Source organism: Equus quagga, chromosome 2 (genome assembly GCF_021613505.1).
Source record: "Equus quagga isolate Etosha38 chromosome 2, UCLA_HA_Equagga_1.0, whole genome shotgun sequence".
NCBI classification, from domain to species: Eukaryota; Metazoa; Chordata; class Mammalia; order Perissodactyla; family Equidae; genus Equus; species Equus quagga.
Window position 1 is genome coordinate 152,502,853 of NC_060268.1, and position 20,772 is coordinate 152,523,624.

Here is a 20,772-nt window from a genome sequence, read left to right on the forward strand (position 1 = left end):
ATTAAAACTATTCAAGAACAAAAAAAGTCATAAAGTTAAGCACATGTACTTACTCTGTATATAAATCTTCTATCATTGCAACAATAATAACAATGAGAGACACAGCAAATATTTGACATCCAGAACCAATGAGAGAGGAAAATATCAGCGGGTGACTTGACGGTCTAAATACATCTCCATGCACCTGCTTCCAGCCATACTCATCTCCTAGGTCTCTATCCTGTAGACACATACACGGGGGAGAAAAGGAAATCTTTCAGAATGAAATCAAAATACACAAAATAGGTGAAAAATTCTAATTACAGCTGTAAGTTCCCTCCCTCCAAACTTAACAGCTATTTCAATGGATTCAAAGTATCATGAAAAGACATTTCAAATTTAAAATAATCACTACTTTAATAACTTAATGTTAAAGTGTTGTGGCATTTACTGAGGCTCAGGAAGGTGGCTCCTGGTTGTGCTCAGAGAATCTTAAAGAATGAATAAAGTAAAGGTCTAGGAGCAAAAAGAAATGGTTAGATTGGGAAAAGAGCACACTGGCTCTCTAAATGGTACTTTCAGACACTACTCCTGCCATTTACATCATGACTGTGGCTCATATGTGACCAGGGGCCAGATGGAGCGCAAAAGATAAAAAGATGGAAACCAGTACTAGTTGCCCTAATAACGCAGAAATGTCCTTTATAGCCTGAAATCTAAGAAAATATATGGAGAGTGGGGCCGGCCCAGTGGCGCAGCGGTTAAGTTCGCACGTTCCGCTTCGGCGGCCTGGGGTTCACCGGTTCGGATCCCGGGTGTGGACATGGCACCGCTTGGCACGCCATGCTGTGGTAGGCATCCCACATATAAAGTAGAGGAAGATGGGCATGGATGTTGGCTCAGGGCCAGTCTTCCTCAGCAAAAAAAGAGAGGAGGATTGGCAACAGATGTTAGCTCAGGGCTAATCTTCCTTTAAAAAAAAAAAAATCCTAAAGAAAAAAAAGAAAGAAAATATATGGAGAAAATATTGAACAGCTAAATATTATTTGTCTATAGCATTTTTTAAAAAGGATTCAATTTTTCATTTTCAACCTGAGAATAAGCAAGTATGTAACACAGTGTTTCTTAAAAAATATCAGTCCCTTGAGACAATCAGCTTTTTAGGGGGGGTGGGGGGGGGGGGCGGGTGCCTCCTGGTCAGCTATGTTTGAGAAGGACCAAATATTTTAGGTACCTTCTGAAACATCAAAATACACACTAGCATATTAAAAATTTTAATTTGTTTAACTGTTTTGCAAACTTAATGATGGAGCATATCTACACAGAACCACCATAACATTCTACAGAACATACTTTCGCTCATTTACAACATTGTTCTATAAGAAGCTCCCCCCTCTGAACCTACTAAACTAAATGTAAATTAATCCTTCTACCCACTCCCTGAATTTTATGCAATATTGAACAGTATTAGAAAGATGCCAATACAGGTCTGCAACCTCCTAGCTGCAATTCTGAAATCAAAAGCTCTGAAAACTGAAAGTCTGTTTCATAAGCTGGACATAGCCTTATTTGGTGGCAAAACTTGGAATGAACTGAGAGGTTATTTATACTGTTTATTTACCCCACTTAGGTGAACATCCATTTGTTTTGCTGAAGAAACTGACATATTTGATCTGAGACCCCTCAGGGAGTTTTACACCTTTCCAAAACCTGGAAATTTTGAATTCTGAAACTCATCTGACCTCAAGATTGTGGCCCTACATTCCAACATTCAAAATAACATTGAGTTAAATTGTTTTTATAAAAACAATGTAAAATGTTTGCTCACCATGTCGTCCATTTCTTCTTCTTTACTATATCGGGCATAATCCTTTCTTAAAGTTCTCATTAAAATCATTGAAACTAAGCCCACCAAGAAGATAACCATCATGAAGGAGTTGAAAATTGAAAACCAATGAATCTAAAAATAACAGAAAATAAAATATTACCAAGATGAAATATCAGTCACAAAATTTATAGATTTCATGATGACAATGGGATGTTAAGGCAAAAAAAAAGTCTTTTAAAACTTTTACATAAAAATCCAAACTTAAGACACACTGGGGATGAGTATTCACTATGCAAAGGGATTGGTGTTCTTTATGGTAAGCTTCAGATGCATTAAAAGCATGATATTGTTTACACACATTTTCACAATCAAGCTTACTGCACAAATAAAGTACACTTTGGCCACACATATGCTATTCAGCATTACAGAAAAAGAACATGAGCTTTGACTCCAGGGTTCTAATTCAGGGCCTGCCAATTTCTAGCCATGTGACCCCAGTTCTCTTATATTAAAAATGAAGAAAATAATACTATCTCACAAGTGATTTGTATGGTTTAACAACACTTAAAAATTATGGCACTGTGTCTGTCATAAAGCAGTAAATACTCAATAAATGTTAGTTCCCTTCCCTCTGACTGAGCAACAACCTGAAAACCTCCTTAAAATACTAAGATTAAACCATCATAGTTGGCTGCCATGGACTTGGGCCACCTTCCAGAATGATCTGCTTCACTTGCTTGCAGGTCATCTCTCCACCCTCTCCCCATCATTTTTGACTCCTTTCCAAATTAGCTATCCACGGTACAGAGAATACTGAGGTAGCCCGTGGTTTCTCAGTGTTCCCAAGGCTTTTGATCTCACCCACACATTTCTCCCAAGTTATGTCCAGATCCTAGTTCATAATCACAAGGTACTATGGTATCTCTGAGTGCATCTCAGAATTCAGTACATTTGACTGCAGCTAGGTCTGTGACACTGTCCAGTAACTCCTTTATATTTTAATTCCCAAAAGTTCCTTAGAGATAATTCCAGAATTTCTCTTCTCTTCAAGGCCCCAATTTCATTGACTTTTCTGCATTTATCCTCCTAGCCTTTCATTTCTCCTGCCAATCTCTTCGAAGTTGTTTCTCCTCTTAAACCAATCTTTCCACTAGGCTCTAGATCTCTCACTGCTTGAGGTCTTTTTCCTCCTCTCATTTTGCACCCCTAAACTTACACCTTTTTCCAGCATCAGCAATCTCCAGAAGTCCCTACCTATAATGCTGTCTACTCCGTGGGGTTGTTACATGGTTTAAACAAGATAATAAAGGTAAAGCATATAGCATAGTGCCTGGCACATAACAAAACACTAAAAAACATTTAGAAGGTGCTATTACTATCTTTTAAAGTATTTGTTGACCTTTTGTCCCCTCACTCTTTCAATCCTCCTTTTACCTCCCTCCTCTCAATGCCAATACTTTTCAAATGAGGAGACCAAATGTTCTACTTCTTCCCTTACTTACTCCTAAGCACAATACAATCTCACTTTGCTCCACAAAATTTCTCTCCAAGGCCTGCAATGAACTCCTAAGCTGACTCATTGTCTCTACTCTCCCTGCCACCAGTCCCCCTGCCACTCTCTCATCCTGCCTCGCTGACTGCCGCTTCTCCTCCTGCATCCCCGACGCCTGCTTCTCCCACCCTGTGTGAGCTTTTCTGAAAGCTCCAGTCCTGGCACTCTGCTGTGACTTCAGGCTCTCCGAACTTTGAACCAGGATTCCAATGACAACAGTAACACCCTCTGCCTCCTACTCCCCGCCCAACCCAAATCTCTAGCCCTCCTTCTCACTCATGTTTCAGATTTTTGCTATGATCTTTTCTACCTGAATGTCTTCCTGGAATTTCAGACTCAGACTGCCCTAAAGTAAATTCATAATCTTCTCCCTCATATGTAACACTCGCTTCTGAATTCTAACTTCTGCTAATGGTACCAACAGTTGGCTTTGAAAACTTAGAATTATCTCTGGCTCTTCCTTCTCCTTAATCCTTCCTAGGTAATAATTATTACGCTTTTATTCTCCTTCGAAGTATCTCTTCTATCTATCCCTTCCTCTCCATTCCCATACCATCACCTCACACCCTGAGAGCTAATGGCCTCCTGGCTGGTCTTCTTAATTTCTGGTCTCTCTCCTTCCTTTCAATCTATCCTGTAAAAAGTTACCCAGCAAATGTTTCTGAAACATCATATTCATACATCATTTCTCTATTTTAAAACTTACAGTGATGTGCCCTATTTTCTGACATATCAAGTCTAAACTATTTTCCCTAATATTCTGCACCACATGTAATACGGCCACCTCACCCTATCTGGTCAATCTTTCTTTCCACTGTATCCTATACTCCAATCAAGCCTATGCTTCCTCAGTGAGCCAGGAGTACAGTATACTCACTTCCGCCTCTGTATCCTTCTCATAATTTCTTCTCACATAGTGATCTACTCCTAACCACCTTTGTAAATTCTATCTACTCTTTAAAGCTCAACTCAAAAACTCTCTCCTCCATAAAACCTCTCATCTACATATTCCAGTTATTCATAGTTACACTCCTCTAACCTTTCACAGGGATATATGTAGAATATTTAACATGAAGGATGTACTGTCTTGCACAATTAGGACAGATTTTAACTTGGGCTAACGTGCTAAGTATGTGCAGTAGGGTGTAGGGCAGTCCCGGCTCTGTCACCCACCCTGAGGTTTCAGGGAAGTCACAAACTCTGTGGCTCTCCCTGAAAAACAGGAGACGGCCAAGTGCCTCTGCCCCTTCATAACATCATTCCTTCCTTCATTCAACAATTTATTTATTGAATACCTAGTGAAATGATAAAGAAGAATGAATGCATTATATTTTGAAATTATTTGCAAAAAAAGGTCATATTTAACTTTATCATGAAAGTATCATTTAAGATTTATAAAAGCAGTCTATAATTATAGGCTTTTCCAAAGATTTAATTTTGTTCCCACCCTGGGAAATGAATGACCCAGAAAAGAACAAAAGAGAAAAAATTACATATATGACTCCTATTTTCTTTCAGTCAATTTATCAAACTTTTGAAGAGGAAAAAAGTTTTATATAGTTACTATTTAGTAATTAGGAAGACAGACATAAAATAATAAAATTTCTAACAATGCTCTCTGCTATTTCCTAATCTAAGATATAAACTTTAAATCAATACCTATTATAATATACTAATAACCTGACATTTTATAATATTCCTTTATTCTAAAAATTATGAAATTCTGTATGATTTTGAAATTCCTATACCAAGGGAAATATTTCTTAAAAATAATAAGGAAAGCAGACATCACAAAGGGGTTACTAAGCCTAGGAACTGCTGACTCCAGCACCCCCTAGTGTTGCTAATCCTCAAGCAGCACCCCAGGTTTGTCATTAATTCTAGAACCCTGGAGATAACTAACGCACTATACCACCAGTGCTGCCTCTTACTGAGCACCTGCCGTGTGCCAAACACTGAACTAGGTGCTTCATACGCACTATCACATGGAATTTCACAGCAACTCTGCGAGGTATTCTAATCCTTGCTTCACCAGGAAGGAGCCAAAAGCTAACGAACTGAGTAATTTGACTAAGGTGACAATGAGTAGCAGAGACAGAGCTTGGATTCAGCCTGAGGCCCTGCCTGTGCTGGAGTCACTGTACTAGAAACAATCCCGCACTTATCTGGTAGATCCCATCCCTCCCACCTACTTAAGGAACAGCTGCAGTAAGCGTTTCTCCCCAGTTTCTCCTGCGTTGTCAGTTTAGCACTCTCTATGAACCCCATCAACATACAAACGTGCTTTTCTTACATCTCAAAAAAAACCTCCTGACTCCATCTTTCCTACCAGCTACTATGACACTTCTTGGTTCCCTTTAGCAGCCAAACTTGCTGTCCCCAATTCCTCTCCTCCCATTAAGACTAGCTCTGTTCACACTTTGCCACACCACTATACCAAAACTACTCTTTGTCAAGTTCACTGACGACTCCAGATGAATCCAATAGTCACTTCATTACTCATCTTACTTGACCCATCAGCAACAATTCAGAATTAATCTATCCTCCATGATACCCTTTCTTCCCTTGGCTTTCAGAATACCATAAAAATCCCTCCCAGCCCACCTTACTGGTATCTCCTCAGAGCCCTCAGCAGGTTTCTCCTATTCTCCCTCAGCTTTTATCACTGTCCCCAGGGTTCATTCTTTGGTCCTCTTCTATTTCTACAGGCTGTTCCTTGGTAATTGCACCCAGTCTCATAGCTTTAAACATCATCTACATGCCAACAGCTGCAAAATTTGTGTCTCTCGTCCAGATATCTCTCCTGAACTCCAAATTGATATATCCAGCTAGCTAGTCAGTATCTCTATTTGGATGTCTTACGGACACTTCAAAACTAACATGTCCCAAACTGTACTCTGATCTTCCCCGCCAAATCTCCTCCAAATACAGCCTTTCTACCCTAGTGATAGCAGCTTCACCCTAACATTTGCTCAGACCAAAGTCTCTAAGAGTTCGTCTCAACCCTGCTTTATCTTCCCATCCATCAGGAAATCCTGCTGGCTCTACCTTCAAAATAAATCCACAATCTGACATCCTCTCACCACCTACACTGCAACACCTTGGTCTGAGCCACCTTCACCTGTTACGGGATTGCTGCAAGAGCCGTTCCATTGGTCTTCCTGCCCTTCTTTGCATTCAAAGTCCTTACAGCAGCCATGGTTGATCCGGCTCCTGCTGTCTCTCTGACTTCATCTCCTATGACTCATCCCCTCACTCTGCTCCAGCCACACTGGCCTCCTTGCTATTCCTCAAGCACACCAAGCGAGCATGTTCCCACCTAACAGCCTTTTCAGTGGTGTTGCCTCTGCCTGGAATATGCTTTCCGCCAGATATCCATGTTCCTTATTTCCGTCAATTCCTTCAAGTTTTTGCTCAAAAGTCCATCTCAGAGGCTTATCCTAACCACCATATTCAAAACTACAACTTGCCCCACCTGTGGCACTCTTGCCCCACTGCTGTACTCTTTCTGTTCAATGCGCATATCTTTGAACACACTACACATTTTACTTATTACGTTGATGGCAAGTCTCCCCCACTAGAAGGTAAGCTCCAAGAGAGCGCAGATCTTTGACTTTCATTCTCTAAAATATTCCACTTACTTAGTACAGTGCTCGACACCCAGCAGGTGCTCAATCAACATTTGTTGAAAGAATAAATACGGTACACTGCTCCACTAGTGAAAATGCCAAAAGGAAGCCTTTCCCCCACATTATCAATACCCAACAGGACCAGAAACAAGGTAGACCTAGGTATTCCACTACAGAACGTCAGTTGGGAGTCCCATATTCTCAAAGTTATCTAAACGTTGAAGTTATTTGTGCCCATACCTTTAACTCACCTACCATGTTCAGCACTGCCTGAGTTCTATATCCAAGGAGAACAAACTGGGGATGGGGGAATGGAGGTAAGGAAGGAAATTTTAGCTCCAGGAGCAGCACGCTAAATTTTTCAGTAAGGATTAAATCCCAAATAGCTTAATTTTTTTCTCCTAGGACCCAGAGGAAGATTAGAAGTTGTGACAGGTTCTGGTGGAGTCTAAGGGCGGAATCTGGCAGCAATGATACAAATCTCAGACCACAAAAACTTAAGCGCCACCTCAAAAATAGCTTATTAATAAACTTCAGAATTCTAGTCCAAAAGATCAGATCAAAAGATAGAAGAGGTAAGTCAAAAAGAAAGTCAGAAGAATGAATATATCCCCTTATGCCCTATTATCTTTTCATCTCCATTCTTGAGGGAGGAGATCTCAAAAATACATAAAATCTATTTTTTGCTATAAAGAACAAAAGCTACCACCTGTACAAAACCAGAAGCAACGCCACTAGACTTATGATCTGAGATCCAGCTTCTATCTGTTGGTGGGGGTTGGGAGGCATTTCTTCTCATTCTTGATGCTTCTTATGTGGAAGGATTTACGCTGGCAAAAACTCCCGGTCTCATTCCATCCTTCCATTCCTTCCTTCCTAGAGGATGCATGCATTCTGCTTTGTTTCTTCACACTGTGACTTTCACGAGGGCAGGTGCCCGTGTAGGATAGCTTCCAGAGTCCAGCACAGTCGGAGTGCATTAAGTCGAAGTCTGAGTTTCAATATTAAGAAGCCCACTTGACCACAGAAATAAGCCACACTCTCCAATATTAGCCTCATTAGTAATAAAAGTGGTATTTTGGCTTCCTGTATATTGTATTCTTCCTTGAGTATCTCATAACTGGTTTAAACCACAGACATGATGAAAGAGCTTTTGACTGCTGCTCTAAAACTATCACCTTTATGACTCTGAGCTCACTTCTGAAATCACCATTAGTTAAATCTTTGAAATTCCCAGCCCTAGTACAGTGCCTTGCATATGGCAGATGCTCACTAATGTTTGTTAAACTGACTGAAGCACAGAGTCAATGTCCTAAAATGCACAATTTACTTACCCTGTGTTGAAAAAAGGACGGATCAAGGTATTTGTCAAATCGATCTTCAAATTTTACATCTGACTTTTTCCATTTTACCTGAAAAAAAAATTGAAAATCAAGGCCAGTAAACAAATTAATAATCTGATAACAAAACTCTGAGCAAATTTGGAAATATTTACACACTTAGAATAAGAAACTAGATAAATGGTGGAAAGCTATTGCCAATTTGAGAAGTTGAAACATGTATGATGAAGAACTAACCAACTTTTCTGTCTATTATCAAAATTTACAACATTACTTGGAGGATCACTGCAGTTTTCACGGACTATTAACTACTGCTGACTTATATACTTAATCTGATAAATGTGATAAGAACTGAATTAATTAGACCAGTTAAATAAGAATCTGTACATCTTTGTCTCTTAGACTGTATTAGTTTTACTACAATTATCAAATTTCTTAATAAGTTCAGTTATGCAAATGCTATTTGCACTAGGTACATATGCACAAAGCATAAAAAACTTTCAAAATTGTCTCCTAGCAATGGACTCATTCCAGTTACTGGGAAAAAAAAACAAGCAAAGAGAGAGGCTACCTACATCAGATTTCTCTTCTTCCCACTATTTTTAATCCTAACGAAACAGAATTAACTTGACAAGCTCTTACTCTGCAGGAGTATCTTACTCCAATAAGTGATAAAGCAAAACCTGGTAAACTATATCCATTCAGCACTTTTCAATACAGCATTGTCTCTATTTGCAACAGTAAAAAGGAAAGAGAAACAACAAGGAACACTGCAATCTAAAAACATAACCATGAAAATACACGGCTGGATTGGCTAACTGCTCATTTATAAGGGTAAACTTGGCTGTAGCCAACAGTAGGTCCTGCAAATGCAGAACTGGTATCTAATACTACAAACCTGAAGCAAATCTTCTCCATGCTTTTAAGAGGCTTACATACACTGAAGAAATACAGTTTTAATAATATTGTTTTGCATCCCATTTCAAACTACATTTTCACTTACTAAAGTTGTAAAACACACTTAATTGTTGATATTGGGTCACAAACACTTTTTCCTGTATACAATTATTTTAATACTTACTGAATATGACATCTGGATTTTAGTATTGGGAACTAGTTTCACCTTTCCTTCACTAGTTAGATTAACATCAACAATTCGATTTCCATTAAAACCTATTTCAAGTTTTTTGTAGGTCCACAGATAGTAATCTTCTCCATTTTCATCTGCTTCACCAACAATACCTACAAAAGAAATTACACACTTTATACAAGGTAATATAACTTAATATATAAAATACATTAGAAGCTAAAAACTCATTAAAAAAACATTTTTATAGGAAAGCAGTATTACCATTCTTCCTCATGGTTAGAACACAGCAAAAGTGCAGGCTGGACTTCTACTCTTTGTTAACTACTTGGCAAACACAAACCATGGTCATACCATGGTATAAAGTGATGAAGAGCCCAGCATAGCCTATCACTAATTTGATCCCTCCAAATTCATGCTTTGTATTAGTATCACCTACATTGCAATAATTATCACCCTAAATGTATATACTCTCTAATATCTCAAAATTTCAGGGAAGTGCTATATCACCATCTGGCAAGGTTATCCAATTAATAGCAGTCACACTAAAATTAAAACCAAGGTCTCCAGAGGCCCAGTTCAGTACTTTCTCTAGTAACTTATGATCTATCCATTCCTAGTAAGCTACACATGTGTGTATATGGATACCAAAATTTAAAATGCCTCATCTTTACACCTCAAGTACTAGACCTGTCCCTGGGAAGTCATCAAAATGAAAGGAGTGTTGAAGATAAACGGTAATGAGGCAATAGTTTAAAATCATCATTTTGATCAAGATTTAGAATATTGGAAGGGGAAGCCCAAACAGTGTGAGGGCCACAGGTGGTAGCTGAGGATCTCTCTCTCGTGCTCTCATACTGTCAGCTATTTGTCCAACGTTCCCTAAGCAAGTCTATATACTTCCCAGAGCCTTATGCTTTAAAAGTTACTCCTTAGGCCTTCCTTCTATGGTCAACACATCTCATTAAAGTATTAGAGAAAAAACATGATCATTTCTTATTAAAGATTATTTGCTTATTAACCAAAATCGTTCCCTTTAATTGGCACAAATTCAAGGAATACAGTTTTGTTTTGTTTGGGGCCATAGAAGGATAATGAAATCCTTCTAATTAATTTCATCAAGGTTTATTTACCTATCTACTCTGAAACTGTGGAGACACAATTATACCAAATCAGAAGTTGTTATTCTCTAAAGGAGTTTGAAAAGACTCAGAAAACTTTATCCCAAGAAAAGCCAGATAAGAATTTCTTTTCTGACGAGAATTCCTATGGTTCAGAGATTCCAGGACACCTAAAAGTATCTCCCCTAAATATGGCAGACCTTGGAATCCCAGGGCTAAAAAAGATTTATTTTAAGACAGGAAAGCACAGTTGCCATGTTGCTAAAGAGACCCACAGAAATGACTGGAAAAAATCTAAGGTTCCGGAGAAGAAACCCATAAGCAAAGGAAAAGAACAGGAGAGGAACCTGCTCTCTCACCAAAAAAAGAGGAAACCCAGACTAATGGGCTCTCCTGAACCACAGGCTCAGAAACCTTCAGTGAGTACTCAGCACATCCTCCTGCTACCCTCAGAGCGGACCACAGAAATGTCTGTGTTCGTGTAAGGCTAATTATAGTCATTTATATGAAATGCTTACTATTTATACCTAATTAACATGCATCTCAGTAACGACGATGCATACAATTATATCTTGAGATTAACTTCTAAATTTCATCTTGGTACCACTTTAAACTCTGATCTGATATGTTCAGGCTCTCAGTTTGCTGCTCATGAATATAGTAGTCTGCTAACAATTTTAAGAATTAGAATATTATATATAAGAACAGGTGTCTAAAGACCAAAAAATAAAAAACCACTAAGAAAAAAACGTGATCAAACACGCTGGCTATGATAGATGGCCAAGCTTTTGCATTTTAAATACTTTAATCAAATCCATCACAAACAATGCTTGGATTACGCATAAATTTGTATTAACTATGCCATAGCTCTTTTGTATTAATATGAATGAACAAGAATTAAAATATAAAAAAATTTTTTGAACATACAGTTTTGGAAAATAACATAGGAACTATGAAAACAAGTCAATCGGGAGACTATCATATCTAAAAACCATACTACCATAGTTCTACAAGAGAGAAAGTCAGAACAAAACTTCAAAATTGTATTCAGTCCCTTTGACTGTATTTAATAGAATAAGTCAAAATAAGATATGAGAAAAAAGAGGGACGGGGGGATATTTCAGATTGTTCAAAGCACTTTTTTGGGGGGGAGGTGGAGATTAGCTCTGAGCTAACATCCACCACCAATCCTCCTCTTTTTGCTGAGGAAGATTGGCCCTGAGCTAACACCTGTGCCCATCTTCCTCTATTTTTGTACATATGGGACGCATGCCACAGCATGGCTTGACAGGCAGCGTGCAGGTCCGCACCTGGGATTTGAACTGGCAAACCCCGGACCGCTGAAGCGGAGCACACAAAGTTAACCACTACGCAACAGGGCCAGACCCTCAAAGCACCTTTTAATCCCTTGAATCTGAAAAGTTACACTACATAAAAGCTATATTTTGAGGGAGTTTCATGTAAGGTTTGGCAATGTCAAAAACCCTTCAAGTAATAGGGGACTATAAAATTGGTATTAAAATTTTCTGTGAAAAACAGTGAAAACACATTTACTGATTCAGTGTATCATCACCTTAAAAGAGTCATTACATAAATCTTATTGTGTGAATATTCCCAAACTTTAAATATAATAAAGAATACTTACCCCATATTGGTAAGTCATCTATGTACATCTGGTACCAGTAGTGATTTTTGATAGCATACACAAATGCATCTCTCTTTTCTTTATCTAAGTCAATTTCGCAGTAAGTGGCTGGCATCACATCATCTGCACAAAATAAAAGTTGCAAATTCGCATGCTGGTTTGCAAAACAGTTATAGAAAAATAACACAAGAAAAAAGCCATTTCCTCAAGTTAAAATTTCTACTCATAATAGTTGAATCTGGAAGAGAAATAATAGGGGCTCAATATACAAGTCTTTCTTTCTTGTCTATGTTTAAGATATTTCACAATAAAAGAATTTTAATTATCTTTATTTTCAAAGATTATCTTACTAAGTGAAGCAATTGTCTCTTACGTAAAGAAAATTATGCAAGAACATGTACAAAGTAACCTTAAAATGAATAAATTGATTTAAAAAACAAAAATAAAAAAACTTAAAACACATGAGAAAGTTTTCATTTAATATATACAAAAACTCAAGAATATGATCCCAAATAGAGCTAACAATTTCTAGCTATAAGATCTCTGAAGTAAAAATTCATTGTAATATTCTTGGAAATGCAAGTCACTAGAGGCCACAGATTCTATGAGGAATCCCAGTGACTCCTCATAACGAGGAAGATGGAAAGGCACATCTCTATCCAGGAGGTGTCACTGTTTATAAGTTACCCGAAAGTCCCCTAGAGACAAGTCATTTCCACTCCTGACTGCTTTCAAAAATACTGCTACCATAATCTCTAACTTAGAAACCTTTCGAAAACGTGGTTTTGGTCATTAGCTTCTAAACAAAACAAAACAAAATTCAAAAACCCTGCCAACACTCTAGATGTCCATCAAAAGGATTAAATTATTTTTGTATATTACTTAGGCAATTAGAAAAACAAAAGGAAAGAAATCAATCTTAAGAAAAAAAGAAAGCACAGGTTTGTTTTTTTTAAGTTTCTCCTATATTATATTATTGACTATATAGAATTTGAAATGCAGTTTCCCAAAGAAACACGACTAAATTTCTTAAATGTTGATTAAAACTTCTTAAACACAAATTGCAGCTGAACTATGATTAACAGCTATCTACAACACTATTCCTATGAGAAACAGCAATCTGAGTTATAACTTCAGACACCAGCAACACGTCTTCCCAATCCTCAACGGCTCAGCCCAGACTGGGTACCCCAAAACCACAACACCAAAGATGACAGGAAACACTGAAGTCTCATGAAAGAGGGAGAGGGAAAAACTCTCACTCTCAAAGTGGGAAAAGAAAATTGCTGTGTCGCCAACAACAATGGCTCCCACACAGATTTTCCTTCTACCCAGGCCCTTTTAGGCAGCAAGGAATTTAGGACTTTCATAATGGTAAAAACTGAGGCTGAGCAGAGGAGAAGGAAGTGAGGGTTAGAACATGAGATTGCTACAGAGGGGTCCTACAGCAGGAGCTAGGAGAACTGGTAGCAAGAGGTCCCGAAATGGGATTTTCAAGGATTGTGATAATGCACAAAGGGCAGCAGGCAACCACAGCTACAGAGGAATGAGCGAGAACTAAAGGAAAGTCCAGGCTGGGGCAGCAACAAATGGCTGTAGGGGCTATGGGAGACCCACAGCTGCATCTGCAAAGCCACAGAATTGCTTGCTGTTACAATCAGACATTCACGATAATAATCATTAACAAAGCAGTAGTTTTACATATGAAGTTCTGAGATATACAATGCGACATTTACCTGTACAAAGCTTTTAAAGGATTCTTCACAGTCTGAAGTCTAGTTCAACTCTCTCTTTCCCATCTATCATCCTCTCTCCCTACACTCTAGCCAAACTCAACTACCTGCAGTTCTCACATACCTTGCACTCTCTTGGCCTCTGGACTTTTTTGCTTATGCTGTTAACTCCAGCTCAGATGTCCATCCTAAAATCCCTCCCATGCCCCAACCCTCTCCTCCATAGAGTAAGCACTGATTCTCCACCCCTCCCACCTCTTAAACCCCACAGCCTGCCCCTTTCTCTGAAGTCCCATGGCTTTCTCTCCATACCTCCCTATGGCACCTAGGCCTGTACCACTTATAACCTCATACTAGTATCTCAGCTCCTCAAAAAGACGACCAGGTCTTGAGAGCTATGTCTGTAACTGATTATAACCTTTTTATCCCCAGCTATGCCTGTTTCAGTACCCCGCACAGGGCAGGCATTAAACAAAAAATTCTAACAAATTTTAAGAGCATGATTTTCTACATATTTGGCAAAGGAAATCACTAAGTATATTAGAGTATGCACAAACACATGTGTCTGTGTGTGACTGTGGGGGGAGAGGGGGATGTGTATAAGGAGAAAAACGCCAATATAAACAAATGAAATTTTTGAGCAGAATCTCTCAGAAGGATTGACAAAGAGGTCTTGAACAGTATCTTTCATTGATACGAAACCTAGAAAAGAAATGTGTTGAAAGAGAAAACCTATCATTATGACAGGCTATAAAAAAGGCCTTGGTTGGTCATATTTTAATGAAATTCCTCTTACAGGCATGTAGGCAAATACAAACATCACAAATAACTGAAAAGTCTGGTTGCTCAACTGAAACAGCACTTCTCTCAGGAGGGAGCCACTTAGAAGATAATGAATGTAAGTAATGTGTTTGAACATGCTAAATCATTATTCAGCAAACTAGATAACTGGAAAACAATGAGAAAAATCCATTACCATAAATCATTGCTTTAAAATTATAATAGGGTATACCTTTCTCAGATGAAATACACCCCTACGAATTCTGAAGAGGAGCCAATCAGGATCTTACTAATGTAAATACTTTATGGGGAAAAAACATAAAACCAAAGTTACAAAGTGGCCAATGTTAATACTGATTTTTTAAACAGAAAGCAAGGGTAGATTCCAGAAACTATGTACCAATAAGTCTGTCATCAATTCCTAACAACACTCCAGACTAAAAACTGAATAGGCAGTGAAATCATCGAGAAAAGAACGTGATAGTTATTCATGAGTTCTCTAAGCACACATCATGCCTTACTTTGCTTACTTTCTCTTCTGATAGCATTACTAAATTCGAAAAGCAGGAATACTATACCTGCTGAATACAACTCAGCAGCACTTGGTAAAGATTCTCACAAAGTCACTACAGACAAATTTATAGAGAAAGGGCCAGAAACTTGAGTTTTAGTCTGGGTTCCACTCTTACTAGCTATGTGAATAAAAGTAAGTCATTTAGGCTCTGTGAACCTTAGGTCCCTCAACTGTAAAACAGAGATAATATCTATGCTGTCTCCTTCTCAGAGTTGTTTTAAGGATTAAAAGTGCCAACATATTCACAGTGTTAAGTTCCGCTGGGCCACACATCCCTGTGAGAATCCAATGAAAGCGATAGCTCCCTTTCTCCTCAAAAATACACGTTCACACAAAATTAAGCGTACAATTTCAAAGGGCCATGGACCCCTGAAGCCAGAGCTTCTGGTTCCACGTGTTATACTCAGAGCCTACCTACATAGTGCTGGCATGCAGGAAGCACTCAAAAACTGCTGAATGAATTTTAAAAAATGGACTGGAAAAACTGGTCAGAGTTAATTAAACAACCATATATATAAAGGGTATTGATTAACTGATCATCCTGACTGGCAGTATAAACTGTACAATTTTTCTCTAGATGGCCATTTGGCACCATGTGTCAAGACCTGCCTTAAAAACTTTTATACTCTTTGATTCAGTAATTTCACTTTGAATTTTTATTAGAATAAATTCTTAAAAGATACATTAAAATACTTATTGCTAGAAGAGCCAAATGCATGGTTATTTCTACTAGCAAAAAAAAAAAAAGGCAAGAAAAGTAAGGAAGGAAGGGAGGGAAGAAGAAAGGAAAATAAGCACAGTATCTTTTAATTGGGAAATGGGGGGAAATTACAATACCTAAGTTATAGAATATTATATAAACATTTTTTAAAGAATAATTAACAATAAGAGGAAAAGCTTATGAGCTGGTAAGAAAAAGACAAGTAAAAACTAGTTAAACATAACTCACTAAATGAGTTAGTAAGTGCTTAGAACAGTATCTAGCACATAATAAACACTATATGAGTATTCGTTAAGTAAATTTTTAAAACATCATATATACAACATCAACCCAATTTTTTACAATTTTAAATAATGTGGATGAATATAAAGAAAGACAGAAGGAAGGATGGAAGAAAATGTTAATGTAATTATATCCAGGTGATTTTAATTTTCTTCTTTACACTTCCCTGTAGTTCCTAAATTTTGTACAGTGATCCCAATCATTGTTAAAATCAAAAAAATATACACATCCACATCCTTTCGAAAATAAAAAGACAGATGTCAATCTGGAGGAGAACAATTTTATCAATAGTTTGAATAAGAATGTATAAAAAAGCCCCTGCTTAGCAAACTTGCAGTTAGCATAAGGTTTAATGACTTGTTAACACCAAGAATTCAAAATACCTAGATTCAAGATTCAATACAAGATTCAAATTATTTGGTCTGGCTAAAATACTTCGGTTGAAACCAACAGAACAAAATATTACATCGAGTTCCCAGACTTCCAATTAAACAAGGTAGATTTAACAAGTATGTCTCTCTTCTCTGCTGACACTCTTTAAAATCTCAAGAAATAAAAATGATGTAGGTGCACAAGGACAAAAAAAAAGTGAGAAAAGATTTCAACAAATTTTTGGAAAATGGAAAACAAATGGAAGATCGCTGATGACTAATAAAGCAGAGGAAACCTTAACAGAAGGGAAGGGATTGTTGTCACAAAACACAAGAGACACTCAGGACTTGGAGGGACCACAGACGTCCAAAGGTAGGGGAGAGACGTAGGGCTGACCATGTAGGGGAAATGTATAAAAGTGTTTCAGGAGGGGCTGGATGCCCTGGTCCCCTCCTCCACCCATCACACAGCTTCCTCAACTTCCCCCCTGCAGCAGACCAGAGGCACTGTCCCCTAGAGCACTTCAGCAGGGAGGCTCCCAAATCAGGGGGAGTAGAACCCAGGGACTGAAAACAGGGTGGGGGCCTTACCTTAAGTGAAAATCTTCAGGCTGCATGAAAGGACCTGCCACCCATCCCCAGCCCTTTTCTCACCCTTGGGCAATCAGGCCTTTACCACTCGGGCAGGTAAGCAAAAGAAATCCTTATAAAATAACTTCATCCCTCTGTTAGCCGGGCTATTCAAGGAAGAGGATATGCAAGGGAAGATCAGTAAAACAAATGGGGGGAAGGAATCCTCTAGAAGTCACTGATTTTTCAACAATTAATATCCTTCATTATCCTGCACGAATTCTCACATGAGGGGAAGAGTGGGCAGTCACTTCCTCTGGTTAGGAATTACTAATGATCACCTAATGATCATAAGGAACCAATTATCATAAAAAACAAGTAGGCACAAACTGTCCAGGTGCTACACAATTTATTAAGAGCTTACTATGTCTTAACAGCTGAGGCAAGAGTGAACAAGAATGCTCCTGTCCCTGCCCTGGTGGAAGAAACTAAACTACTGAGCAGGCTAGTGCAGCAGCTCGAGGAAAACCAAATCCTATATCTGATAAACTAATTTAACATTTCATAATTGCTAATATAAGATCAAGGAACTACAAGACCCATACTATGTGCTGTTAGTATTCATAACCATGACCATTTCTTGAATGTAAAAATATGTATCAAGAATCTTGACAAATGCTCTACATGTATTATCTCATTCGAATGTGACAACGATTCTATCAAGTGGATGTTATTTCCCTCATTCCACAGATGAGGAAAACGAGATCAAAGAGGTTGGATAACTTGCCCATGACAACACAGCGAGGCAGAGGCAGAGCTGGGATGCAACAGTCTCTCTCACTGTAAAGCACGTGTTCTTTCCACTCCACAACGGCAGGGTTCTAGGAGGTACCCTCTAAAACTATAGCATAGTGAATTCAGGCCTGGCTCAAAGATACACAATGTAAGTCTGCTCTCCTCTTTCTAATTTTCTTTAAATGGTCTCAATTTAGCATTTTGTCTAGAAGAAGTATATAAGACTATTAGGAAGAAAAAAACCAGGATTGTGCATAAAATTTCAAGTGAGAGACATTCTACACTAGACTTAAGACTATCACTAGTTCCCTAAAATAATGTTTTTAGCGACCTTCATTTTATGAAGCAATACCAATCTATTTAGCCTGACATAATCTACCAGGCTATAAAAAAATGTGTGCGTGCATGTGTGCACACGTATGTATAAGTATATATATAGTTTTTTCTAGTTTCAAATTACTTCCACAATTTTATTTTCTTATCTGAATATGCCTTCAGAAGAATCTTTAAAAACCAAATACTTAAGGGATGAAAGATTAACAACATAAATATTTCTACAGTTCACATAGGGATAGTAGGTTGAGTTTCCATGACATTATTAGTAATGCTGTGCTATACCTTGGGCAAATCATTACATCTCTGGGCCTCTCTAAGAGAACTCACATGACACCATCTCTAAGGTGTATCCTACCTTTAAAATTCTATGATACTATAAATAACAACCAGGAAACCTCGGAAAACACTTTTCAAAGCATGATCAACTTTATCTCTGAACAGGGTAAACAAGGGGGTATAGGAGAAACAGGAATCTAAGCAGCATTTACTATTTCATCTGGACCACTTCACCCAGCAGCTCCTCTGGCAGCTCCATGCTGGAGGGACAGAGCTGACAAAGTTCCAAGGAACCACCAACTCTTGGGGAATAACACTTGGCCAGTTCTCGTTCTTTTAATCTAAAGGTGTTTAGTCTGAAAGGAAATAAATCCCACTTTTACAGCCCATGGAAACTGTCCCCCTCTATCTAAATAATCTTTCCATCTCAGCCTCAAGGAACTAATAAAAGAAGAAAGGTTAAGACAGCTGAATGAGTGTTCTTCTTTAGCAAATAAGGGAGGGGATTTCAAAATCTGTCCATGGCAGCAGAGTCGAACTCAGAGTTTTTGCCTATTGTCTCTCGTTCCTCTTCAACAAACAAGAAATGTGTAGCAAATACGGAAAAGGAGAAAGCGTGTGAATAACATAGTGGTGAGATTCTCAAAGATCACATAGTCTAGTCTAAGTTTTCTCTTTATTTGTGATTAAATATTTAAATTACCTGATTAAATTAAAACAAGCCTCAGGGCATGTTTACAATAATTCATAAAGTTATAGTCCAGGTCATGTGGTTTAAATTCACAACTTAATTTCATAATTAAGCCCCAGGGAATATTGTGGGGAAAAAAAGAAAATGCAAATACATACACCTATTTTCAACAGCAATAACAAAAAATATTCTAAAAACAAGAATAAAATTTAACAAATCAAAATTAAACTTTATCTTTAAAATATCTCATTTCACACCCTCCTCCCAAAAGTGCTAAAAATACCAGAGGTCAGGTACTGTTCATTTTACACCTGTAGACAATAAAGTCAAAATTGGAGTAAACAACTTTACTAAAATCAATACAGTAAAAGAAATAGGATTAAAACTCAAAGCGCCTGATTACAAGATCCATGCTGTATTCAAAAATCAAGACACGTAATCAGAGATCCTGCAAAAATTCAATTACTCAGGCTTCTGCTCACCAGGTTAAAAATGTTTATGCAGGAAATACACTCTCTGACAAACTTCACATAGGAAAATAAAAAGTATAAACTCACTTACAGGACCTGATAAAATAGATACCTACATAACAAATAGTTAAGGAGGATATTTTCCAATTTTAACAAGTCTTTGACTTAAAATTTTAAACCACACTATCCTATGGGTATGGAGACAGTAAATCAACACAACACTGATAAATACATTCTGAGCCAATGGTACAAGTTTGAATTTGAGGCTTTACACAAAAATTTTAAGTATCCATTTACCCCATTTCATCCCTACACCTCCAGAAATTACTTCATTATGAATCTATGAGGGCCTTCCCCAACCACCTAGGTCCAATCTCTAGAGGATTTACTAGAAAACACTCTTCAGAAAGAAGTATGTGAGGGAAATATAAGTTTATGAACAATTATGTATTTTATTATTTTACAAATATTCAAAATAAGTCTTTGTTAGCTAATACACTTTTCTAAATGCAATACACTTAACATATAAATTAAAACATTTTTTAGTATCTAGAGCAGTGCTTCTCAACCAAGGGTGATTAGCAATGCCTGAAGACTTTTTTTGGTTGTCACACTGGAGACTGCTTCTGGCATCTAGTGGGTAGAGGCCAGGGACTCTGCTAAACATCCTACCATGTACAGCACAGCCCCCCCACAGAAGAGAATTATCCGACCCCAACGTCAACAGTGCCAAAGTTGCGAAATCCTGGTCTACAATCTAACTTGTGTTATAAGGACTCTTAAGGTTTACTTACCTTTGAATTTAATATCCAGACCACTAAATTCCAATTCAACTCCTTGAAGTGCTTCTCCCAGAGTTTCATGGTAATGACTGATACTTTTTTTTGACCCCACACAGAATGGAAGTGAAAAGTATTTATATGTCTCTTGGCGATTATGGTAGGGCCCAACAGTATTCATCCATAAGACAACTTCCTCTTTATCTTGATACT

General features: G+C 37.9%; 1 protein-coding gene across 1 annotated transcript in view; it reads right to left on the reverse strand.

Moving 5' to 3' along the window:
* TM9SF3 (transmembrane 9 superfamily member 3) overlaps positions 1-20,772 on the reverse strand; it is a 63,813-nt gene that overhangs the window by 33,824 nt on the left and 9,217 nt on the right. The window contains exons 2-7 of the mRNA XM_046652334.1: positions 20,575-20,770; positions 12,182-12,304; positions 9,410-9,570; positions 8,323-8,400; positions 1,808-1,939; positions 54-220 (exon numbers count right to left, since the gene is read on the reverse strand). Of these exons, the coding sequence (XP_046508290.1) occupies positions 54-220; positions 1,808-1,939; positions 8,323-8,400; positions 9,410-9,570; positions 12,182-12,304; positions 20,575-20,770 (857 nt within the window). The remainder of the gene's footprint in view (positions 1-53; positions 221-1,807; positions 1,940-8,322; positions 8,401-9,409; positions 9,571-12,181; positions 12,305-20,574; positions 20,771-20,772) is intronic.